This window comes from Drosophila rhopaloa, unplaced genomic scaffold (assembly GCF_018152115.1).
Source record: "Drosophila rhopaloa isolate 14029-0021.01 unplaced genomic scaffold, ASM1815211v1 contig_2, whole genome shotgun sequence".
In the NCBI taxonomy this organism is placed as follows: Eukaryota; Metazoa; Arthropoda; class Insecta; order Diptera; family Drosophilidae; genus Drosophila; species Drosophila rhopaloa.
In genome coordinates, this window is record NW_025335083.1 from 8,836,662 (window position 1) to 8,863,365 (window position 26,704).

General features: G+C 39.8%; 2 protein-coding genes across 3 annotated transcripts in view; one reads left to right on the top strand and one right to left on the bottom strand.

The window, feature by feature from the left end:
• LOC108044897 (potassium voltage-gated channel protein Shaw) overlaps positions 1 to 14,400 on the top strand; it is a 47,019-nt gene extending 32,619 nt beyond the window's left edge. The window contains exons 4-12 of one of the 2 annotated variants that reach the window (XM_017124057.1): positions 1,451 to 1,583; positions 1,651 to 1,830; positions 2,213 to 2,716; positions 3,130 to 3,426; positions 3,786 to 3,995; positions 4,060 to 4,312; positions 6,011 to 6,298; positions 9,851 to 9,955; positions 11,026 to 14,400. In XM_017124057.1, the coding sequence (XP_016979546.1) occupies positions 1,451 to 1,583; positions 1,651 to 1,830; positions 2,213 to 2,716; positions 3,130 to 3,426; positions 3,786 to 3,995; positions 4,060 to 4,312; positions 6,011 to 6,298; positions 9,851 to 9,955; positions 11,026 to 11,663 (2,608 nt within the window). In that variant the 3' untranslated portion in view covers positions 11,664 to 14,400. The remainder of the gene's footprint in view (positions 1 to 1,450; positions 1,584 to 1,650; positions 1,831 to 2,212; positions 2,717 to 3,129; positions 3,427 to 3,785; positions 3,996 to 4,059; positions 4,313 to 6,010; positions 6,299 to 9,850; positions 9,956 to 11,025) is intronic. The other variant, XM_017124056.1, reaches the window with a different exon arrangement.
• A 2,182-nt stretch (positions 14,401 to 16,582) lies between these two features.
• LOC108044886 lies at positions 16,583 to 17,721 on the bottom strand. The gene has a single exon (XM_017124047.1). The coding sequence runs from the start codon at positions 17,689 to 17,691 to the stop codon at positions 17,068 to 17,070; it is 624 nt and encodes a 207-aa protein (XP_016979536.1). The 5' UTR covers positions 17,692 to 17,721; the 3' UTR covers positions 16,583 to 17,067.
• Between the last annotated feature and the right edge of the window lie 8,983 nt (positions 17,722 to 26,704).

The window sequence follows — 26,704 nt, forward strand, 5'->3', positions numbered from 1 at the left end:
AAGTAGTTATAAAAATCAATTATCATGTTCTGACCGGCCGGCTTGTAATCCTGTCTTGACTTATTGCAAAACTGTAGGGTATTTATAGCGAAAAACAATCGTTCCGTTAAAATAACCATGCAACATTCGGGCGGACATGTCAGAATGTCAAATTCTGTTGCGGCAGCCAAAGTCAGTAATGGACCTGGATCAGCATCGCGAAATAAAAGCGGCAATTTGCAAGTCCACAAACAAGAGGGATGTGCCCCAACAATTCTTTTCCTTTTATTTTACTTTATAATATTTTTTTAAAGGATTTCATGGTACGAAATGATTTTTAACCAGCACAAAAGCACAGGTTGCACAAGAGAGCGAAAAACTTGCAGCAAATATGTTGGGAACCGGCACAAAAAAGGACATTCAGCATGTGCACACGTGACGCGCACACAATAACAAACCTGCGTGTGTGTGTGAGGGGGGGATGGGGGAGTGTAATGGGTGGAGAGTGAAGATATCATCCAAAAATAAAACCATGCAAGGACTCACCCCCGCACTCGGCGACTGTCCGGCAGCTGATATGGCATTACAAGTTGGCCAACAACTGTGGACAAGGACGACCCCTTCCCTCCGCCCATCCTTTTTTGGAACTCCCCCGCAGCCATTTACTGCAATTTGAGCTCACACACAGCGAAAGCATCACAAATTGTTGTTGGCCAGAAGAATGGAACAATGGCCAAGGCAGCATTATGAATATACCAAGTGCCAGAGAAGAGGGTCAAGAGGTGGGTGCGGAATGACCATGTCTGTTTTTTTTTTTTGTTAACCAGGTGCATGCATATCCACACATTTGCCCGCCATGCATATGCAAGTGATACCTTTCCATTCCCCCCAGACATTCAGTTGCGCAATTTGCAGCCACAATTCCAGACGTGCCGTTTTGACCATAATATTATTCGGTCTGATGTCTAAGTCCCCTGCATGCTTGGCCAGGTCCAAAGTCCATGAATTCGTTTAGACCGGTTGGAGCAGTCGGTGCGGACACTCCTCGATGGAGAGAGCATTTAGTCAAAGGTTATTTACGCCATAATTGTTATGTCTTAATGAGATTCTATGCAAGCAAGGCATCTCGAGTTTGAATAATTTTGAAACAAAGACTGGGGGAATAAAGCTGAGCAGAGTGGTATTCAAATTTATGAGAAAATTCTTGACTTGAATCTTTCACTGATGGGCAACTAAGTTGAATATATAAATGCGTTTAAGATGAACAACACTATTATGAAAGGTTAAACAGCAGGTAATTGATTTCCCTAACAAAGATAAAAATGCATTTCCATTTACGGTTGAGTATTAAGTATATTAATGACTTGAATGCAGAAACTTTTGCAGATAATTTTATTTATTTATGGTTAAATTGAAAGGTCACTTTGATGATAATTATAAGCTTGTCATTAGTAATTTTCTTCTCTCGCAGAACTGGAAAACTACACTATCCAACTGACGTGTGTGGCCCGCTTTTCGAAGAGGAGCTGGAATTCTGGGGACTCGACTCTAACCAGGTAGAACCTTGCTGTTGGTCAACCTATAGCATACATCGCGATACGCAAGTAAGTTATGCTAGTTTTCAACCCGATTATTAACATTTTTAAATTATATCGCTCAATTCATCCTTAGAACACCTTAGCCATATTAGATAAGCTAGATATTGAAAATGAGAAGCCCACGGAGGAGCAGATAGCTCGTCTATTTGGCTTTGAGGAGGCACTCAGCAACGGCGAGCTTAACTGCTGGCAGCGTCTGAAACCCAAGATCTGGGCCATGTTCGATGAGCCCTCCAGCTCCACGGGCGCCAAGGTGGGTTGTCATCTTTCATCTTTCATTGTTTTTAACTTTGTTTATACCTGATGTATATTGATGTATATAAAACACAAAGAAGAATTTAAGAATGAGTTTTTGCAGAATTATATTTAATTTTATATTGCAAACGTAATTTAAATAAGGCACATTGTTAAATAAGATTTTGATTTTCCGAAGAATAATAAAATCATATTGCTAATATAATTTAATTTTAGCTAGTTTTATTTTAGTTGTATACTGTAAAAGTAATTTAACCAATTTAATGATTTAAGCTAAAAATTAAATTAAATGAATAAAGTTAAATAAGAGATAATCTATCAGCAATAGCTGCTTATTTCTTTAATAAACCCTTTTTGACTTAATGGTTTTCTTTTCACAGATCGTTGCTGGCATGTCGGTTTTCTTTATATTTGTTTCTGTGATATCATTCTGCCTGAAGACCCACCCCGGCTTTCGCGTGGACCTGCCCTCCGGCCCCGACGACGCCCACGGCCCAGGGTCGGGCGGACCGCCCCACGGTCACGATCCCTTGGGTGAACCGCCGCAGACCCATCAATATCATCAGCACAGCATCACGCCGCCCAGCGGCAGCATCGGACCCACCTTTCGTGTCACGAACTACACGAGCTACAGCAGCGGCAACTTCACCGCCCCCGGCCAGGCCACGCCCATCGCTACCATCAAGGGCGGCCAGCGGCAGCGACTGAAACGGAATATAAACGGGAGCAGCCTAAACGAGTTCATCGAGGAGAAGTTGCTGGGCCACAGTGGGAAAAGGAAGCACGGATGGATCGAGACCTACGGCCAGCCCCATGAGGCCTTCTTCTACGTGGAGCTGGTCTGCAACGTCTGGTTCTTCATCGAAGTCGTAATCAGGCTGATTGTGAGTAGTCGCAAATCAATTCACATTTTAAAGAGAAATACAAAATTTCAGTTATTTGAATAATCAAAGTTTAATCTATTTCGATAAATTTTCATTACCGAAAAGAAAAGTAATAAATATAATTTTGTATAGTTTATGAAAGGGTGTTAGCATTGGCAAGTCTTAGTTACCCTTGGCAAGTCTTACCCTTTCAGATTTAATACAAATTTATTTTTCACCAAACCTCTAATTCAGGCTAGGTATCTCAAGTTTTGTCAGTCTTCCGAAGCATTTTCGTTATTGCTTATGGTAGCCACATGATATAGTCATATTTAAAAAAAATTAAAACCAAGTATATCAAATCGTGAAAATTAAAAATGCGTAGATGTTTAAAAAAGCCAGGAAGTTATATATTTTTTAAAATTTATTTTCAGGTCTCCCCCAATTTGTGGCAGTTCATCAAGTCGCCCGTCAATATCATAGACTTTACTGCCACCCTGAGCTTCTACACGGACGTAATGCAGCGCATGGGCGAATACACAGGACTCCTGGAGGCTTTTTCTATCGTCAGGATAATGCGGCTGTTCAAGCTGACACGCCACTCGCCAGGTTTAAGGATCCTCATCCATACTTTCAAGGCCTCGGCCAAGGAGCTGACTCTGCTGGTCTTCTTCCTCGTCTTGGGCATTGTCTTCTTTGCCAGTCTGGCATACTATGCGGAGAAGTTGCAGGTAAGTTCTTCTTGAAAGGATTATTATCATTATTTATTCCATTTGAAAGATTTATAACTTTATATTCGCGTGATAATAATATTGTTCTAGAATTGGAAAATATTAGAATGAAAAAAAATAAAATGTACCCTAAGCAATTAATTATATCAGTTAAAATAAAATTTTAGGCTCAACCAGAAATAAATACTTATGAATAAATTAACAACGATAAATGAGCTTTAAATAAAAACTAATTGCTAAAAAAATTATTGATAATTAGGACGCTTTAAATGAGCTATTTAGGGTAATTTATTGTACACAATATACAATATTAACTTTATTAAAAATGGAGAAATAAAAAATTATTAATTTTCCCCCAGGACAATCCGGACAACCAGTTCAAGAGTATTCCCTTGGGTCTGTGGTGGGCGATTGTGACCATGACCACGGTGGGATATGGCGATGTGGCGCCTAAGACCTATCCAGGAATGTTCGTGGGCGCCCTGTGTGCGTTGGCCGGTGTGCTGACCATCGCATTACCCGTTCCCGTCATCGTTAGCAACTTCTCCATGTTCTACTCCCACACTCAGGTTGGTGGGCGATTCGGAAGCTGTTTGTCCCCGTTGTTTACCCAGTTTGCGTTTCTATTCCCAGGCTCGCTCCAAGCTGCCCAAGAAACGACGACGAGTCCTGCCCGTGGAGCAGCCGCGTCGCAAGAGGGAGCCAACTGCTCCGCATCGCGGAAGGACGAATGCCATTAAACAGACGCCACCCACAGGGCCAGGATTGGTGGCCGGGGGCGTTGGTCCAGCGGGAGCAGGAGGGGGAGGACTCGGTGGCCATGCCGTGGGTCACCCCGCTGTAGGGGCGCCCATGCTCAAGGATGCATTCGGCGGTGCCAAGATTGGTGAGTCCAGTAGCTGGCTTTTGGTATACCCAGTACTCGAAGAAAACCCTAATGTATTAAAAAATTGATTAAAAAAGGTACTTTAACCTTTAATATTTGTTGAATTTGACATAGACTTTGAAAAACTCTTTTTTAAACGGATTTGAGAATCTAAAATTAAATAATTTAGTGTCATTATTTACAATCGATTACTTTAATTGTTAAATTTTTTCGAAACACTTAAATTTAACTCGATGTACTTAAACAATTTTTTTTGTAAATACGTTTCGTTTTATTTATGAATGTTTATTAATCCCGAAGAGTTTATCTATTATAGATCAATAATTATAATCCGAGAGATTATTATAATCTAACACTTTTCAATGGTTAGGAAAAGCATACATCGCGTATACGCAACGTATTGTATACATTTAGGGCACTTTAAAAATTCGAGTACCGGGTATTAAGAAGGTCGCAAACTTTCGACTTTACTCCACTTTCTGTCACTTTAAAATTGTGTTGAATTTAATTATCTTTTTTGTTGCTATTTTGGCCTGCAGATATTTAGAGCAGTCTCAGTGATACAGACTAATACACTGACACATGCAGCATACATCACACAGATACTCACACACAGACGCTCGCTCTTGGTTTTGCTTTTTCCTCGCTCATGGGGCTGAATTAATTTCATTCAATTTCTTGTTTAATTATTTTATTATTTATGCACCCTTCACTGGGCGAGTCAGCTGTTATTTAGCATTTAGTATTCCCCGGGGTGCTGCCGCCCCCAAAGAGAGTTTTCCCCCGCCTCCGCCCCCAACCACGCCCACGCCCACAGGGAGCTTCTTGTGGTAAATTTCCATTTTACTGATTATTCAAAAGCATTGAAGGCAGGACTTTCACCACATGTGAGTGGCTCGGATGCTGATGAGGCTGCAGGCCCCGGGGGCAGAAGGACTTAAGTGGATATATGCACTCAACCGAAGACAAGATTTCCCACTATCCCCTGCTCGCAGCAGTTGCAATTTCAGAGCAATTTCGGAATCACCAAGGGTTATAAATTCAATGTCGTACGAGGATTTATAATCGTTTCGGTTTTGCTTAATGCTCTCAATTCTGGCCTGAGGAATTAACTTTGCCAAGCTGCAGTGTCCATTAATGTCGAATGGAGATAATCCCGATTATTTATGGTCCTTAAAGGGGTCAGATTTGGGAGCAACAAATAATAGTTCAACATTCGACTAGTTATGAAAGATAGTTTACCAGGTTATTCGATTACAACATTTGAGACTATTCAAAATTTCAATGCTGATTTCTTTCTTCTGATCTCAAGGACTTTTTACTGTTTGTTAAATGGAACCCCAATGAATTTTTTTTAAATCATTTCAATTTTAAACATTTTTTCTATACGTGTTAAGCTTTTTTTGTACAAACCTTTTAATTACACAGTGTTTTTCTTCTTTTTGAAGGCTTTACAAAATTTGAAATTATATCAATCTTCCCTATCCCATATCCCCATATTCAAATAAATTTGATGTTGCTGCATATTGTTCTTAAATTAATTTCCTTTTTTTGTTTCTTAATGTTGGTCTATTGTATTTGTATTTGTTACTTTCTGTGTGTTGGTGTAACAACATGTAAACGAATGCGTGTGTTGTATATGTGTATCCGAATGTAAATGCATCCGTATCCGTATCCGTCCGCCGGTCGGTAATCCAGGCAGCGTGAACGTGAACGGCGTCAATGTCATTGGCCTGCATCCTGCGCAAAGGACGACGACGTCGATGACGAATATGGCAGATCCGACGGCGATGTCGGCAATGACCTACCAAGTGCCTATGCTCCAGCCCCCGCCCGCCCACAGTCATGGCCACGCCCATGGCCACGCCCACGTCCACGCCCACAGCCTTGGCACCGCGTCGGCGGCGATGACGTCACCGGCATCGCTTACAGGCTCAGCTGCCTCGGCAGCCGTTGCCACAGCCGCCGGTCCCTCCTTCGTCAGTTGTAAGTGTTGTCTTGTCTTGTGTCTATCTGCCCATCCCCCTTTCTACATTCTACTTTCTACTCCCCCCCTTCACCACCCCTTTCTCTTCGCCGTCTTTCTCTGTCTTGGCATGCTGCACGTGTACAAATGTTTGTTAACCATTTACAGAAAATTTCTTTTTGTGCCTGGGAAGTACTGAGAAAAATAAACACTGGTATATTTATAGAAAAAAGGGTACCTTTTTTTGTGGACATGAATGATTCAGTGAATCATTGCTTGAAAGGATAATTGATTTTATTTAACTCATAAATTTTAAATTCCAAAGATTTATATATAATTTAGATATTTAGTTTTCTTTCCCATTATCAATAAAGGATTTAATGAATCATCGCTCGAAAGGCATATTGGTTTTCATAAAAGTTTATAACATTAAGATTCATTGAAGAGATAGACGTTGTATTGTTTTTTCGTGGACTTTATTTCCTTATCCCTGAACTTAGCAAGCAAATAATATTTACATTTTTTATTTACTTAAAGCAAATTAAATGAATTAGAAATATGATAATTATTAATAGTTAATATAATTACATTTAAATAAATACTTACAGTACAAACAAAATTATTTGCTTAACGTTTACAATTCTCACCAAAAAGTTTTGTTGTTATTTGATTAAAAGTTGAATGCAATTATTCATTGATATAAGACCTAAAATTCATCTATTCAATGAAAACGTCATATGGATTGTATTGGACTTCAACAATTCATTTACAAACTTTCAATTTTGTTTCTCTGTGTAGATTTGCCTTTAATGCCTGGGTAAGATCTTCTTATGGGCTTGCAACAATTAGTCCCATGGGTTGGGGCAACACCCTCCCAAAACCCTATTGTCATTCCCCTGAGCTTGTTAAAATTTATCGCATGCTATAAATTTTCCCCAAAGGCCATAACTCTGTCACTTCGAGAGTCAGTCAATAAAAGAGCTTGCAACAAACAGAAAGCGGAAAAAAGAAAACTTTTTATGTTTATTTGCATATTAAAAGCTTTTGGCAACTTCTTTTTATTCTCGGCATTTAACTTTAATTACAATTTTATTATGCTATCCGAAAATCCTTTTTATGTCATATTTCACAAAGGGCACACGAGCGCAAACATTCTATGCGCTTTCGCTCGCCTACACTTAAGCACTCAAACATATATAGAAATAAAGTTCATTTATCGTCAAACAAATTGAAAAACTTTTTCCATTTGCTCGCCCGTCCACCAAAGCGCTGGAAAATAGCCCTACTCACAAGCGAAAATTGAATGAAAAGTGTAAAAATATGAGGAAGAAAAACCTGTCGAAAAAAGTATAATGAGAAGAACCTGGTCAGAAAAATTTCTGCATGATGTGCATTTTAATTAAAGCCACAAAAGCTCAAGTGTGCAAGCTCAAATCTCCACTTTTCTTTTTTCTTTTGTCCAGGAAAGAAAAGAACCGAGTGAGTCGGGGCTCAAATGGGGAAACGGAAGGCAGTTTGCGGCTCTCAAGGCGATTAATTTCTTGAGCCACTTGTGAGCTTGAGAAAAGTAAAAAAAACGAGAAATTCAGTCAAAAGTTGAAAGTTGCTTAGCTGAACTTCCTCGGATGTTGTATACTGCGGGTCTTCAAGAGAAAGTGTTAAAAGAAAAAAGAACCATAAATGTTAATTCAAAAAGCAAATGAAAGTTTTGAGCTGTAGTTATACAAGAAAAGTTCAGACGATTTACGTTTAAATATGAATGGAACTTTATTGTTTCTTTTATACCACTTTTCATACTATCAAATATTTATTTTATTAGTACTTTAATAGCAAATAAAGGTTAGAATAATTAAATAATAAATTTCTGTACCCTCTAAATGCTCCGCAGACTTCTTTATTTCCATTTTGCTCCAGCTGTGAAAAACTAATTGCTCTATTTATAAATATTTCTAGTGTTAGTCAAGAATTTTAAAATTTTCCCAAGCCGCTTTGGAGAAATGTAATTATTAAATGCTTTCTTTGTTGTCACGTTGTTTTCATTTTAAAAGCGGTTCGCACGTATTGCAACTTTTTTTTAAGCCGCTTAGAAGACACAACTGGCCCCATTTCCTGGCTAAAAAAAGGCAACAAGAATAAATGTTGCATACTTTGGCACGTACTGAGCCGGGGCAAATGACATTTCTCTGTTCGCCGGAAATGCAGGAGCGGTGACATTTGGCACGGTTCCTTTTTACCGCCCCTTTTTCCGTTTTTAAGCTGCTTTGCATTATGCCAAGGTGTGGAAACTCGGGGGGAGAATGCATTTGCTCCCTACTTTCGGATGCAAATTGTGGGCACAAAAATAGCAACTAAATCATTAGCAGGCTGCAGGAGTTACAGGGTTACTTCTGGAAACTTGTAGTGGTCATTAACCAAACACACATATATATACACAGTGCACGGGCACAGGCTTGAACAATTTATGGCCACAGTGGGTTAAGACTGAATACCAACGGCCAGGAATTTTAATTAAGGCCGGCAGTGGGTGCCGATGGCCGCTCACCTAAAGGCATCTGGTCTGTGAAAAAACCCCAACGCATTTCTCAACGAGTTTCACTTGCTGCAATTTCATTTTGTTCTTTGCACCGCCAAGAGCTCAGGGAGTGTGCGCAAATTAATTTGAATATTTAAAGTTGTTGCTCTAGCTCAAATACTAACTGTTGGAGTAAACCAATTTTCACGGTAACAACTTTTCAACGACTGTCAATTTTAGTTAAAAGTTTGTCTGAAAAGAAAGGTCCTTTGATGGATTGCCTTGTTAAGTGGAGGAATTTCCATTGATAACTTTTGGTTAACTTTTTATAAAATATGTTTACTCGGAGCAGGAAAAACTGCAAATCGAATTTTTATATGTAGATAATATTCATATTTAAGTACAAACTTTTGCTAGAATATATAGATCTCTATATTTTTTGTTAATATTTATTTATATATGTATATAAATATATTTAAATTTTATTTTTTTTACCATTTAATTTTCTGAATTTATTTAATTTCTTGTAACATTTTCTTTTTAGCTTTAGTCGTAACTTTCCCCGTTTGCCTCTTCTAAATTGCTTAACTTTGACATCTTTGGCTACTTTTTATCCAAGCCTGCTTTAAACTTTCGTTGCTTAAATTTTGTTTGAAAATAGATTTTCCCCCACTTGCAATTATTGCAAGTTAAAAGTTGTTCACGTCCGCTCGTCAAGTTCCCGTTGATTGAAACGATAAATATATATATATTTTATGCGAGTATATTTATCTATAGAAATATTAAAAATGATTTCGCAACTTTTCACTTTTTTTTGTGTGTCTTGCCGCCAACTTTTTTATCATAATGCTATGTAGAAAAAATGTTAGCTGCGTGCCTTTTTAAAGTTTTGTAAACGAATACCATTCCTTCTTGGTTTTTCCCCTGCTTTCGTGTTTGTTTTCTTTTCGGTTGTTTTGGGGGAAACTTTTGCCTTGGCCCGGCCACCGTTACATTGTTTGCTCCGACGGCACTAACGCATTTCCCCGGCTTTTCCGGGCCGCCTCCTCTGACTTTGCAGCGGACTACTTGAGCGTGCCGGCGGTGCAGAGCCTTCAGCCGCGGGCGGCGACGACTGGCCACGACTTCATGCTGCCGCTCCAGCCGAAACTTCTGGGCCCCCTGGGTGAGTTGATGATGGGTTTCCTCCTCCTCCTCCTCCTGCTCCTCCTGCTCATCCGCCGCCAGCCAGGGATTTCCCCTTCAGACCCAGTTAGTTGAAAGTTTTACAAACAGATAATTGCGGGCGGGGGCGGCGGAAAAGGTGAGGCCAACGCAGTTGAACCCACTTGTAACCACACACATAGTTTGAGAGCCATTGTACGGCCAGGACAATGGTTGCTGTCAGGACGAGGGCAGGGTGCCACCGGAAAGTTTTCACACCCCTGCAAAACAATGCGCTCTGAAATACGCAGAGCATACTTTCTTATCTGTTGGTTAATTTTTTTAAAAACGGTTTTCTATTATGTGTTTTATTATCATCAAATATTAAGCCTTTTTATGGTATCATTTTGGTCCGGAAAAAGGGAATTCTACAATACACGCTACAAAATCTGAGCTTACACTATATTATAATAATAATGGAAAGTTTAAATATACAGTTAATTAAAAGTACATTTTTGATAGTGTTTTCTTAAATTCTATTTAAAGTCTCTAGTGACTGATTTGAATTTGACCACAATATTTTCTATAGATTAGTATTTGTATTATTAAAACCCTTAACATTAAAGGATTTAATCAAACGACAACCCTTTAATGTTCGTTAGAATGCACTAATTTACCATTTAGTTTTACTTAAACAGGAAAGCTGCAGACCAATACACTCTATTTAATATTTGATTCACTCAACATTCCTTTAAATTTAGTTAATTTGATTTGATTTCACGTACTGACCGCATAGCGCCCCTAGAAGCACAGTTTCAATTGAGGACAGGGTACTGAGTGCTTCCACTTCCTCATCTTTCCCATTCACAAAACACGAGACCAGTGGGAGGCGGAAGTGCTGGGGGACGCGAAGTGATGGCTCATTCACTTGGAGCCCTCACAGATGCCTGCACAATGTGGAGGCGATAAACCAATCGCCGACATGTCCTCGAATGCACTTCCGCTTCCGTGTTCGCATCCTTCAGAAAGTTTGCAAACTGAAGTGTTTATAGCTGCCATCTCTTCTCCTTTCCCCCTTTCTCCACTCGATAGAACGCAAGGATCAGCATCCGCTGCAGCTGACCGCCCACAATTTGGCCTCGGATACGCACCAGCTGATGTACTCGGGCCACGCCCACCCCCACCCCCATAAGGCGGGAGGCGGGGCAACGGTACTGAGTGTGCCGCCCACATTGAGCATGTCGCATACACAGATGCCGCCGGGAATGGCCAGCATGGGTCAGCGCACGCCCAATCTCAGTTTCCGAGCCGCCCACGGAGGAGCATCTCAGGTGGCCACGATTCAGCAGCCCATTCCGAATGTCCACGCCTGCCACGCCGGCACCGCGAATTGCAACATCAAGATTTCGGTGCCCCCGGGCGGAGTCTCTATGGGATGCCAAGACGAGTTTCGGGCTCCCAAGGTGACGCTGCTGGACGATCTCAGTGACGAGGTGAACTCCTCGACGGACGAGTGCGGGGACTGCTGTCTGGTGGAAGACAGTGATACCTACGAGGGCGCCACCATCAACAATGGCCAGAGTGGCCAGGAGAACGGAGCGGAAGTCATCGAGCTGGATGACGGTCTGCTCGACGGCGAAGATGACGAGGACGAGGACGGCGAGGGAAGCGGCTTGGGCGGGGACAGTGGCGATAGTCTCGGTGGAATCTACATAGGTCCCAGGCACTGATTGCCCGACATAAACTGGGATTTTCCTCACCAAAGCGGATTTACCAACTTCTGACAGGACTGCCTATCACTGCATCGCCAAACTGCAATTCGGTGAAAGTAAGGAGAAGGATAAAGGTATTAGGATTTCGAGATCATGTGTAAAGTGAATGAATTGTTAAATGCAGTGTGCTACTCTAACCAAAATGCTGAATGGAAATTCAACTGTTTAAAGGTGTGCTAAACGAAATTTATGTGAGAAATGGATCCTAAGGAGTTTAAAAACCAAGGTCAATCATACTCAAACTTTGCTCAGTTCTACTGCCATTGGTCATTCAAATATTAAGTAAATTTTAAGCTGATTTAAAAGAAAGATGTCTGAATAATTTCCCAGCTTGCAGCCAATAGTTTAAATCAATCTTAATTTAGAATTCTACAATTTCAACTCCTTAATCTTCTGAATATGTAAATAAAATGTAAGGACTAGCAGTGTTACTAACTTGTTTAGTCCAAGTATAGGTAAATACTTAAAATTAAGCTTGATTGCTCAACGGCAAAAAAAATTCGAGAAACTGAAATAGCTAAGTGTTCCCAAACTTTCAGAAAACTAAACCAATTAAAACTGTCATGTGCTCGAATGTTAAACAGAAGCAATGAATTTAATGCTTTCTCTATCGTAAAGAGGAGAGAAATTAAAGCTTTCACGGCAAGATGGGCTATTAATAGTTTCCAAAACTAAGATAGTGCTGATAAAACTATAGTTAGTCCCAAGATCACTGCCTTTTCATCTGAAAACTTTTCAAACTTAAGCTCGAAGGCACTGCGGTTGTTTTCCATTAATTTTTAAGACGGGACATTCCACATGTCTGGGTCATTTATCAGTAGTTTTAACCAATCTTTGCTCTCTACTCAAAGGACATTCCTGGTCTGACCAAGACAAACATCCGTAACATTTGTATCAGTGTCCCTATAACTGTCATGTTGACAACTGTCATTGGCAGCGTTTGTCTGTGTGTGCGTGTGTGTGGGGAGAGGGGCTTTCATGCAGCCGAGCACGTCCTGACAGAGTCCTGCAAACAAAGAGAAACGGAGATAGAGGAGCTGCCCGCATACAAGGCAAACATATCGTCCATATAAATGTGACCACTTGTGTGCAGCCAGCCAGCGATATAGCACCACCCACTCGACTCGTCAAGGTGCTTATTGTGCAAATCTTGGGACAAAAATTGCATGGGCCAACTATAAATTCCCACACTTGACTCCCACACGCTCCGTTTCCCGGCTAAGACCCTGAATCATGGCCAAAAGTGTCACTGGTCTTGTTTATCTGACACATTGACTGCCACCATTTCAATGAACTGCGAGCAAAAACTGTGTCGACAAGACGCACACAAAGGGCGACGACAGCCCAAAACTAAAACGGCGACGACATTCTTGTCCTTGGGAGGACACCAATCCACCCCCCTCCCAATCCACCCACTTCCTTTCATTCTGGCGGCTTGTGTGGTTGACCTTATAAATACTATTTTTGGGGTCGCTGTTACGAGGCGAATGTGTTAAGTTTTCATTCTTCGACATTTATTCCCATAAATGTTAATTGATTTATTCATAGAAGCTGGAAAAGAGAAAAGTAAAACGCATGGAACTGTAAATATTTGAGTATGACGGTCAAGGACTAACCAAATGAAAATTAAACTGAACATAAAAGAAGACAGTAGAAGACATATTTGACTTTAAATAAGGTTCAATGGTAATTTTTGGTCCAATATTTATAGTTTTTGATGTGCTACAAATGATTAACAAAAAGCGGAAAAATTTTGATTCAGATATGTAAGGGAAGATTAAAAAGTTAACGACTATTTAAGCAAAAGCTCGTTGTAAGTAATTGTGAAAAATAGTTGAGCGCATAAACTTAATTAGATATCATGCCCAAACATTGTGGTGAGGGAAGTGATTCCAATTAGTCAGTATAATCAAATCCGTTGGTCTGAATGTGCGTCGTTTTAAATTTACTCTTTATTACTTAGCTAATCTCTGATTAAAATGTTAAATAATTGCCTAATTGTTGTGTAAGGGTACCCTGGATTCGGCCTGCCGACTACAACGTTTTTTCTCGTTTAAATTAGAATCTTTACTTTTAAATGTATAAGGAAATGTTGCTTTAAATACTGTTCAATTTAGAAAAAGAAACACATGTTTTTCCGTATTACAAGCCCAAAATTCGAAAATATGAAAAATATAAGTAAATTATATAAATATTTATTGTTAATTCATAAACAAACTTTTTAACTAAAGGTAAAATTTAAATAATTTTACATAATCTTAATTGAAAATGGAAATGAATCTTTTGATATAAGAGATGCTGCCGCAAACCAGTGCTCATTGAAATAAATATTGTTTCAATAGGATTATAGTTAGTTTAAAAAACACAAGTGAGATACTAAACTAATGTAAAACTTTTGCCTAGCAAATAACTAAGTTTAGTCCGGTCAATGCAGAAAAATCCATTGCATTCTGTAATCGATACAAGAAATAAATCCTTTTGAAAGAAATCACCCACCACAGACAGGAAACAAGACCCCGGCTGAACGTAAATTACAAGAATTTCGGAACTATAATCTCTGTGTACATAGATAATCTCAAGAACAACCTAAATTTCATTAGTTAAATGTGGAGAACAGTAAAGAAACATTTCTACAATATTTATTGTAAGTAAAGTGTCAAGAGCAGAAGAAAAACAAAAACTGTTTACAAACAAAGCGAATTTTTAAATGTTGAAAAAAAATAAGAACCGGAAATGGAAAAAATAAACAAACAACAAAATGTGGTGTGCAAAAAATTTAAATTTTAACAGAAATAAAAATTCTTTGAAAAAGCATTCAATATTTTAATGATTTCTACCCAGACCCATCAACATAACCACACGTTTTTCAGCCAAACCGAGACACGTACCGCATTTTATGCTAATCAAACCGGGACGGGAAGAAAATTCAATTTCAGGGCCGCCCAACCAGAAGCCACGGATAGGATTTTTTAATTTAAAAGGGCCAACACGAGGCACTCCCACACACACACACGCGCCCAGGCAAAATGCGATTCCGACTCCCACTCACATTTCATTTGGCCAGGCCATAAACAGAGGATCAGCTTCGAGGCCGCCCTCATAAGGCCATTTAGAGGGAAATTTATGCTTGCCACCTCTGCAGTAAAGTGGACCAAAAAACACAGCCAAAAAATACCATCGGGCCCTTAGAAATGGGAAACTGCAAGTGATGGCGTCTAATATAGACACTTAACCACTTACAACCCGGCCAACGCACACACAGGCACAGCGCAGGACGATTTTGATACACGTACACGCAGTTGGCACATCAAAGCGCAAATCCATTAAGCATTAAGCGGGAGTCAGGTGCGAAACTATGCGGGCGGAGTCACAGAAATCCTGTTCATACCCTGCTTTATTATTTGGGACTCGGAAAAGTTTAAGGTTTACTTAAAACATAAAGATAAATAGGTAATTGATCTACGTATATCAATCTTTTTTTTTTTTTTTTATAAATAACAATAATAATATACATTTCATCTGTGATTATTACTAAAATAATATTTTGATTTTTTAACAATAAGTGCAAGTCATATGACTTTTTAAGAATATAGAATTTAATCTAACTGAATTTGGACCGTTTTTTCAATGTCTTTTTAAGGTTCCAAATGCGGTCATTCATTTTAATAAAGCATTGACTTTAGTTAAGAGTTTTCAGTCGGATAAACTCTAAATTTATATAGAGAAAGTAAATGGTTCTAAACATTTAACTTTATGTCAAAATTTAAGATGTCATTGAAAATTTGGCCTTAATTAAAGTTTAACTATATATATTAGTCGCATTCCTTAAAATGTTATAACCCAGAAAAACTCATAATTGGCCAACTAATCCATAAAGCTTATTATTTTGCATTATAGTTTTCCACTATTTTATGTTCACACCCTATGCCCATAGAAAGGGTATCATACGCCCCGTTGACATGGAATAGGGTAAAGGAAATCAGAAAACCAGCTACGTGAGCCCACTGCAAAGGCGATGAGCTTATCTGCAGACCAGAATCCCAGGAGTGTGCTACGGCGGTATGGCGGTATGGCTGTACGGCGGTACTTGGGTAAGAAAAACAGACGGAGACAGCAGAGCCGCTCATAAGCGAGGTAAGATTAATGAGCACCACCTGCCTGCAGACAAATTAGATGGCATAATTCAGCGTGACCCGCACACGGAACACATTCCTCGCGCTTATTCTTCGGCATAGGGCCCTTCTCATAGGTGTGCCGTAGATCCCCATCGTTAAGTGCTGGCAAATTTATGCAAAATAAATTATTTGCCAGTTTGAAATATGCAGGAACAAGAAAAGTAAGTGAAACCCGAGTTAAAGCGAGAGTATGGAACACACCCATCTCCCGCTGGAATCCAGCATAAGCTGCTGATTTATGCCCGACTTGATAAAATGTCGCATATCCGGTTCCGTCTTTGCTCTCAGGCCCTGGAAAATGAAATACAATTTCTTCGCTTTCCCTGTCTGCTTTCCTTACATTTCGGGGGAAATGGCAGGGAGGTTTGAGGATGGGGAGCTGCGATAAAAGCCAGAAGAAGTAATCAAAGCTAGCATATGGCGGCGATTGCTGCCTAGAAATGCATGGCAATCTCCAAATGTGTTCTCTGATTGTCTGCAACTCGTCAGACACCCCCATTTTTATTCATTTTCAGCTGCCTTTTTGTGTGTACTTTGGTGTGTTTTCGCATTGTGTGACTGTTTGTTATGGCTGGAGGGTGTGGCTGACGGGGCGTATGAGAAATGTTTCTTTCGATGAGTAATCGGGACATCTTATTCTGTTTCTTTTCGTGCGTCAAGACCATTTCATCAACACAATGTACGCATTACAATTGTAATAACTTGCAATTTAATAAATTCCATTTATTGTGTTTAGCAGATTTGGAAAGATGATGATCCCATTTAGACTAGTGTTTTGGAAAAAAGTATTTCTAATTTAATTACTAAATTTACAATATTATTATTTAAGGTCTGCGTTTTTAATCCTTTTAGAAAACACCTTCTTTTCCTTATAGCAGTCATTTTGAGGAAATATGACTAATAAAGTTGGGTTAGAACTGCATCGGTATATAAATTTGTTTCTTAGACAATGGATAGACTATAACACTAAAGCTCGACACTCTGGTGACCCACTTTGTCATTGAAAATGCCATTTCCATGAAACCAAAAAACTAGAGAAATGCAATTTCTGTTTCTTTCGTGTCCTGGCCTCCAAAAAGAGTTATTGCTCTAGAGTGCCTTGGAGCAGAGAACTATTCTTAAAAGGGGATATAAAGCACTTTAACTGGATAGACAAGACGGGCAAAGGAAAACACAGGATTCCTGGGTCAGTTACATCCCTCTTCTTCATCTTCTCCTTCCGCTGGACAACATCTGCGAGCCGTTCGCTTCCGAGTGGGCGGTTTCCTGGCCAATTGACATACTTTCAAAGCTCGTTGTCTGTCCCTCAGATTCATATTGATATAGCAGCCTAGCATCCGCCAGGACACCCGCATGGTCCTCCTCAGATTTTGGACGAACATCTTAAAGTAGTATATAGCGTCGGTGGCCTCGAGGACGTACCACAACACCGCTCCGCTCACCAAACTGGTGACTATTCCCGAAAGCCAGTATTCATAGGGCGAAGAATCGCAGCTGGGGTCTATAGCATTCAGCAGTACATCCGTCAGGTAGAACAGGAACCTTTCTAGGGCGCACCAAATGATTATCGTGCCCACTTCCGCCAGAAAAACGGCGGCTACGATCTCGACGAGGAGCTGCCAAAAGTGGGGCATGTGCATGAACCGGCGAGGATAGATGGAGACATCCCACAGGAAGCACATCGTGGCCCCCAGGAAGAGCCAGCTGGCCAGGTCCGGAGACGGCGAGCAACGATCTTTTGGCTGGGCAAAGAAAAAGAAGCAGCCCATTAGTTGGAAAAAGGCCGCCAAGCCCACTGCCAACTTTTCCATTTTTTTTTAAATTTTTAGAAAAAAAGTGTACTTGTCAAATTTATATTATTTGATTGAACGAAATATCTTATTTCTCAATCATTTAAAATACAGTGTGTTTAGATATTGAGGTAAGTAAGGTATAAATTCCTTTTTTTTTACTGATTTCTAGCTAGCTAATAATTCCTACATATGTATTTTTAAAAATATATTTTTTCTGGATCATAATACATATTCATCACTTAGTTTTCAGCCTTTGTAGGTTCTGCAATAACAAAATCGCTCTGAAAACAATGTACACACATCTGCGAAAAACAAGTATCTATAACAAAATAACATTAAAGTTCTGTAACTGATTAATCAAACTATCTTCATTTAGTTTTTATTAAAAACCCTCAATTAACTTAAGTGAAACAGGTTATGCTTACAAATGTTTAATCACCTTTAAGTGCAGATGCACCCACTTGCCTCAACATGATTGACAGTCTCTGGGTAATTAGCATGCTCCAATCAACAGAGGAAACCCCTTCACAGCGGAGCTCATTGCAATTAATTAGTGTTTGTCAGCCCATACAAATCGGCACACACACCCAAAGGCCCACTCAAACACAATATGTGACAGACTTATGGAGAAAATTAGTTTACCGACCCGCCCACTAATAGTCTCGCATTACCCGCTTATCTAAAATCGGTCGACAGACAGCCCAGGCAGTCATCCAAAAAAGTGCCAGCAAATTAACATAACATTTACCGCAATTAATCAAAATTAAATCGGCACCATCGCCCAGCTCCTCTGATGGCCATGTCAATGAACCGCATGAACAGCCCAGCTACACAGTTTCCACCCCGAAGTCACCTAGCAACCTCTGACCCCGACTTTTGGGGAGTGGTTTTGGGGCGAATGGGGGATAAATGGCTACCTGGCGGCCCACTGTGAACTTGAATCTATCAAAGCCATTGGCATCGTCTAAGTGAAAGTGCCTGGATGTGACAGGGACAAAGACCTTTTCGCCGCAGGCTGAGGCACAGTGGTCCAACCATATTAAGAATGCTATAATACATGATTAAATATCTATAAAAAAAAATGCTATTTTGATTTTGTGACTTGCTGGCTATATATTTCTTATAAATAGTTAACATAACTGTATAGATAGTAGCATTTCTTTTAAAACAGCAAAACAATCCACACTCATGCGGAAACCTTGTAATAGAAAATGTATATATATACCTATATTTTTAGTCGTAATTGTTGTCCACTGTTCCAAAACATTTACACACACTAAGCCCACTGATGAAGAGGGTTCATTGTTGTCAGGAACTGGGTCCTGTATTTGCTTGTGTGTGTTCGGGTTCATCTTGTCTATTTAAAAATTGATTTGTTGTTATTTACATGCGACATTATTTATTTGGGATATCTTTTTAAGCGATTTTATGCCAGCACCCGCTAATGGTGTGTCCTTCAGGTCTTGTTATCGCTGTCGAAAATCCAATTTGTAAGTGTCACTGACAGTTTTTGGGCAGAGAAAACGAGAGAAAGAGCGAGACAGATCCTGTTCGCAATTTTTTTATTGGTGATTTCTCCAGTGAAGCGGCAATCACAGTTGATTTCGAATGCAACAAGTTGGCCTGCTCCGGGATTCAACATGACTGTAGGTGTCACAGCATGACTTTGGTTTATGTATTCGGGGTTAAAATCCAAGTTTGTCTTCATTTGGAGGGATAGTGATGGAGATGGGAGTGCAAAATGGCAAATAGGGGCCAGTAATTGAAAGCAGTCGAGTAGAAAAATCAATCAAAATTGTGTGCTTGACATGCGAACGGGTTGGGTGATATTTCCTCGGGGTCTTTTCGGAAGGCAAACATTTATTAAATCACCCATTCGGAAGGCCATTTGCATAAATATTTATACAGGTCATTAAAAAATGCAAACATTTTCAGCTAAGGGCTGGGTACTTGTTGGTGATTAAGGCAAATTAATAATTAATTATAATTTGCATTCGTTCTGGACGATTGCCCCGTCATCGCTGGTGTATCCCAAAAAGAAAAAATGCCGCAAGGGAAACACTTATTTTTCAATTAAATAATAAATCAGTCCAGGAAGATGTAATGACTGCAACAGCGGCGGCAATTAAGCATGAGCAACTGCAAAATGTCTGGGGAAAATAATTTGCACTTCCGCACCCCGCCCACTTCACCTAGCCCCAATCCCTGGTTTGTGGCAGGAAGCCAGGAGCAGTTGGGACCCGACACGCGGGGCCAAGTCATACACTTAAAATTTTATATAATTTCGCACGTGAAACTTTTATTAACTTTTCACACTCACTACGAACACGCACGCAAATTAAGATAGGGGCCAAGAAGAAAAATCTGACAGTAGGATCCTGCACAGGAAGCCCACCAACTTAGTAGGACTTTTTACTCAGCTCAGTCATGATTCGGAAATCCAAGTGGCTTAACAAAAAAGCTAAAGCTTTATCTTTTTAAATTTTATAATTGGCACGTTCTTAAATCTTCCCGAAGTTTTGTTAAATTATTGGAGTAGGGGGTTCGTTTAAAAGGGTTCAATTCGGCTGTTCCTAATAAGCTTTTCAAATTTTTACAAAATATTTTTATATCAAATAAATTTTAAAGTCTTACAGCTCGAATTTCGTGTAAGGTACCTAAACCAAAAATATTAAATAAAAGGAGTGTATTGCCCATAAAAAAAAATGTATTTTAATTCTTTGTTTTGAATTTTGTTTTTACCAATCACTTAACCTTTTGTGGGTTTTAATTTGTTAGCTAGAAACATATTTTATAGATGGGTGACATGGATTATTCTGTTAATATACATTTCCCTTTGCTTATTAAATAATTCTTTATTTAGCTTTAATTATGTTTAGAGCATCGTTCAAGTAAATAATTTTACACAAGCCACTGAACCACCACATAAGCATTAAAAAGTGTTTAATGTATGGTGAATAGGAAGCTTGAGCACCCCCAAACTATTGGTTTTTGGGTCTACCTTAGTACCCAATTGCATTATGTAAAGTCTGTTAGGGGAAGTGGCTGCATGTGAGGCGGAAAACATGTGGCAACCAACTTCGGCTGAAGATGCCAGTAGCAACAACCGGCTTGCCTTGTCAAATCGTGCGCGTAAAAGTTTTAGCCATGAAAACTTTTCTGCCGCTACCTGAAGGAGACCTCCTTCTATTTTCAGATTAAATGCTCTTTCCCCGCTAGTGATACCGTGACTGAAATAGAAAAAGGAAGAGTTTATACCCTTTAAAAGAATAACCAACTCTCTTTTTTCCTAATCTCTGACATAGGAGATAACATAAAACATTATTTGGAGACTAGCTTGAAAAAGTTGAAATATACTTGGAAGACATAGTCAAATTATTTTCGAGGTATGACATTGTGAAGTTCTCTAACCTTCAAAATGCAGTCGCTGAAATACATAATTCCACTAAATCTGAAAAGCAAAACCAGTGAATTTCTTTAATAATAACTGTTGCAAAAGTTAAAAGTGAAAAACACACACATAAAAAAGTACTATTGAACATTTTTAAAAAACTTGGAGCTAGCAAAAAATTGGGTAAAATATTTCAAAATTTTATATTTGCTTCAACAAGAATATTAGAATATGTTCAAATACTTTTGATTGGCTAATTTTAAGGCCGTGATGAGTAAATGCACCATTGCCTTGGTCTAATATCGTCCACATTCCCTATAGAAAAACGCTGCGGCAGCAACCAAGTTGTCTGTCATGAGCTGCATGTTGCACACGTGTCAGGCGGCAACAAGGATCCTGGAAAGGTAGCTCCGTCCGGGACTTTTTACGTGACGCTGGTGGAGCGACTTGTCAAGAGCAGTCCCATCAGTTCCGCTTCCATCCCCCGAACCCCCTCCTCCATGCCCTCTTCCTCCTCCCAGGAGGCAAATTGAATTCGTTGCAATTGTTGCAACTCTGTGGCATTCGAAATGCGGACAGACAGCGGCTGGCACTGCCGCAGTTGGCGATTTGTTTGTGTGTCGTTTTGGTGCAGGCATCGCTTGATTTGCATTTCGCTCTGGAGCGCATTCCGACTTTCACTCTTCCGGCTCCATCAGCCGTTGAAAATCACGCTAATTGTCGCAGGCCCTGCCACACAGGGAAAAACACATTCCGTGATGAAAAACCAAACTGTTTTTGTGACCCGCTTTTACGGATTAAAGGCAGGCATGGATTTAATTTTGTGCAATTTTTATAGGTGGGAATTTACATAAAATAAGTAAATAAATCTACATACCAAATATGAAATTATTTAAAACGTAAAATGTGTACCTGACACTATCGACATTTTTGGGATAACCGATTTTAAAGGATGCTATTATATATTATCTCGATTAAAGCTACACAAATGCAATCGCCTTTTAATATTATTCCAATTATTATACTGCAAAAAAATCGTAAGTGGATACTATATACTATTCAATGCAAAGAGTGTGACCAATTTCACAATAAGGCAGATGATTAAATTTCTTTATTACCGTGTCTCTATTGAAAAAACTTTTCTCTGTGTGCATTAAGGCGCAATGCATCTGTTCGCTCAAAGGAACAACAATCTTTTAGATCTGTCCGCTGACATTTGCATTAATTGAAATGCGGAAAGTCAATGAGGCTTGTGAATACATAAGGAAGCCGCCAGAAACGGGTTTGTTAAATTTGCAATATACTTTAAAATGCGACATTCTAAGTTTGGACTCGCCCAACTTTAAGGACTGTTTAAGGCCAGCTGCCAAAAACCGGCCACAGGATCCTTGCTTTGTGATGCAAATCTGACAACTCTTTGTCAGCTACCCCCGCCCCCGCCTCCGCCACCCACCGACTTCTGAGTCCCTGCCAAAGCCAGTTTTAGTCCTGTTTGGTGACAAGCCACAAACACAAACAAAAGTCAATGCTCGCAGCTATTAGGCGAACAACAACACTGCCAGAATCAACACGGCCCCCGCCGGTCACTCTCCCTCCCCCCTGACCACAGAAGTGCAGCAAGTCCTGCCAAATGAAGGATGAACACAATGACAGTGTCTGCTGTCCGCCAAATGTCCGCCCTCCCACAAACAAAAAACACCTTGCATAATTTATAAGCATTTCCATTTGCTGCAAGCAGTGGATTAGAGGAGAAAAGGCGGAAAAACTGAGCTGCCTCATGGCCTGCGACATTTGCATTTGCATTTCAGCGCAGTTTCTACACGCTCATGAGCAGCAAATGACAACGCGGAAAGAGCAGGAAAAAGCAACGAGGGGAAAAGGACTTTATTTCCATCTGTCCTGCGGTCGGGCGACTCCTAATGAGCGCAGCTCAAGCTGGCTAGTCGTGGTCTTTAGCTGGTTTAATTTAAGGCATTAAGGAAATTAATTAAACAGACGCAGGGGAACAATTTTTTATATGTTGATTAAAATAGAAGGATTAGAATGCCGTGCTGCAACAAAAGCCATTATCAGGAAAAGCAATGACTGCTAATTGTCCATCTGAACACAGGTCTATGTAAACTAAAAGATTGATTAATACATTTTTGACCATGCTCTTCTCTGCTCTGAAAACCCTGCTTTGAAAAGAAAACGTTTATTTGAATACCCTGTTACCAAACCATATTTTTGGTGAGTTTGCTCAATTCGTTTTCCAATATATTTCCTCTAAGGGTTCTTATATTAATTTATTTTTAATTTTGAAGAATCTTGTCTTGATTGCAGTTCACAACATAATAAATAACAAGAATACTCGAAAACTTTGAGATTACTTTGACACTTGAAATAACAGTCGCACAATAAGCTTGAGCCCTCTTATCCTTTCTTAACGACAAACAAAACTTCCATTCCTGGACTTGTGAGATATCCTGTCCTCATGTGTTACTTTGACCTAGGCAAACATTTCAATTAGTTCGACTTTGCCGAGGCAACCAATTTAAAATTGTTTTGTCAGCCGGATCCAAACTTGATAAATGCCAAAGTGTCGAAAGTGTTTTGCCGTCGCATTGGCCTGACGTTGAAAGCATTTAAAACACGATTTTCACATTTACTTTTCAATTTTGCACTGTTATTGTCCTTGCTGCTCCCTACCAGTTGAGTTGAGTTGACTTGAATTCGCCCCCGCGTTTTCCCTTTTCCCTGGTCCACCGACCTACTTGTCTGACAATGGCGACATATTGGGGAAAAGTGTCTAGGCAAGCCTAGAATTGAATCACACTCTACGGGGCCTCAGATTCGATTAAGTTAAATCGAATTTTTTGGTTTTGGTTTTGCCGATAAAAACATCAACCAAGTCAGTGAGCCACGATGGGTGAAGCCCCGGAAAAAATGGGGAGGGAGTGTCTGGCATCCTTGCCTCTGGCCAAGTTTCATTCTTATTCTCATTCTTTCCGAGCATAAACAAGATTTATATCGGCAATAAAATATTTCACGCTCCAGCGAAACTCAACTAAGAGCACACCTCCATAAATGGGAGTGGCAGTACCTGGCAGTCCCTGGATTTCGAGTTCAACTTCCCTAACTTGTCTTGTTTTTGAGGAATGTTCTCGGGGATGTGGCTTCATCAAAGAATGCAGATAATTTGTCATGCCAATACGAAATTCCTGTGGCAGACACTTAAAGATCCGGATAAGCTGTATGAACGGAAAATGTGGTGATTATAAGTGGCTAATTGAAGAACTTTGACTAAGGTGTTAAGAAACTGTGAAGAAAGCAATGACAATTATTATAATACAATGTTGATTAAGACTTTTGAAATGTTCTGGTTAATATTAATCTTTGTTTATTAAAACAAGGCAAAATTTCTGTATCCGAATTTTAATTAATTATTATTAGCTATTTTTGAATATATCTTTTAAAATTGAAGTATTAATTCTGTGCTTGCGCTTCCTTATATTGGGAGGAAAACTGCAAAACTTAAAGGATTCTAATGGACCATTGATTAAAGTATGTTTGGGAAATACGACAACTTCATAATCCCCAATGCACAAAAGCTACTTTAAATCTCTGGCAAGACTCCAGTCTCAGTATCGAAGCCCCATCATCCACCAGACCAAGTTTCCAGCTCCTCCTGCTGAACTCACATGGCTTGTTAGAGCTTTTGTTATTGTTATCAGGCAAATAGGCTGACTTATATCCCGCCTCCTGTTCCTTTGTGTCGTGTTGTCTTGTCTGTTGCATGTACAAACAATTTAATGCCCAGGATAACAAGTCCCCAACACACGAGCACACTTCGGCACGCATCAAGTCACATGCCTGGGAGCACCTGGAGGAGAGGAGAGGTGGCAGTGGCAGGAATTGCCGGACAGGACATTCGCTCCTTGCAGCTCCGCGTGTACAAATCCGCTTTGCCCCCTCAAAATGCCAGCTCCAATGCAATTTCTGTCATCTACAATGGTTTTATAAGTTGCTCAAGTCATATTCGACTACTACTTGTTCGCTATAACATGTTCTTCTTAAAAAATTGTTAACAAGCTGATAATATCCCATTGCTATGAAGTACTACTTGGATGGTGGATAAGACATTTATTCTCTGTTGAGATGGAGTATTTTTTTAAGTGTAAATGGCTGTGCGGGGGACAGCACCTGCAGCTGTGGACACATTCCATGTTGTTATCATTATGGCGCCGCTTGTTGGTTATTTGCTCGACACTGCCACCGCGACTGCTCTTATTCCAGTTCCTCCTCCGGCTTTTCTGCTCGGGCATTAGTCAGGCATTAAGTTTGTTTTCTCTTTTAATGACTGAACTGAGCAAAATACAACTGACTGGACCGGACGGGACCGCACTGCATCCAGTCTCGGGAGCTGTTGCCCTGCTAATGACAATTAGTGAATCATTTGTGCCACAGGTAACCGGGTTTACCCTGATTAGACTCTGTTAATTGCTGACATCACAGAGTGTTTGTGGCCAGAAGGAGCCCTGCGAAGTGCATCGGGGCTTATCTGACCAGCATTTAATGTGCCGGAATTACCAATTTGATTGCCAGTCTGCCGGCACTTTCAGTAAGTTTTACCTTATTGCTGGGTTTACTGGCGTAATGGCCAATCAAGTGATTTCGTCGTACACATTATACTAAGGGAATAATTGGTGGCATTTATTAAGGTAATTGGGAAATTAATATGTTATTAGGAACGCTATTACAATATTTACTTTGATTGAATTTTTAAATCCATCTTTTATTGACATTAACAATAAACTCACGGTTTGGCAAATGCCAAATGATAGATCATTTGGATACTTCCGTTAAAAAATTAAATAATCGAACTAAAAACAAGAAAGGAAAGCTAACTTCGGGCGGAGCCGAAGTTGAAATACCCTTGCAGAATATTCTTCAAATTATATTCTCCAAAATTATTCATATGATGTATTCTTAATACTCATAAAAAATCCCAACTTCCCAACTTTAAAAACACCAAAGTTATGGCATTTCCAATCGTTCAGTTATGTATATGGCAGCTATAGAATATAGTCGGCCGATCCTTATGAAATTTGATATGTCGGATTGATTGGGCAAAAATAAAACCCATAGAAAATCCCAACTTCCTAACTTAACAAACACTAAGGTTATGGCATTTCCGATCAATCAGTTATATGGCAGCTATAAGATATAGTCGGCCGATCCCTATGAAATTTGGTAGGTCGGATTAATTGGCCAAATATAAAACCCATAGAAAATCCCAACTTCCTAACTTTACAAACACCAAAGTTATGGCATTTCCGATCAATCAGTTATATAGCAGCTATAGGATATAGTCGGCCGATCCCTATTAAATTTGGTACGTCGGATTGATTGGCCAAATATAATACCCATAGAGAGTCCCAACTTCCTAACTTAACAAACAGCAGAGTTATGGCATTTCCGATCAATCAGTTATATGGCAGCTATAGGATATAGTCGGCCGATCCCGGCCGTTCCGACTTATATTTTGCGTGCAAAGGAAAGAAGGGTGTGTGCAAAGTTTCAATTCGATATCTTTAAAACTGAGAGACTAGTTCGCGTAGAAACAGACAGACGGACAGACAGACGGACAGACAGACGGAC

Excerpts from the sequence above, each read along its gene's own strand:
- LOC108044886 (XM_017124047.1), bottom strand. The coding sequence starts at position 17,691 with ATGGAAAAGTTGGCAGTGGGCTTGGCGGCCTTTTTCCAACTAATGGGC.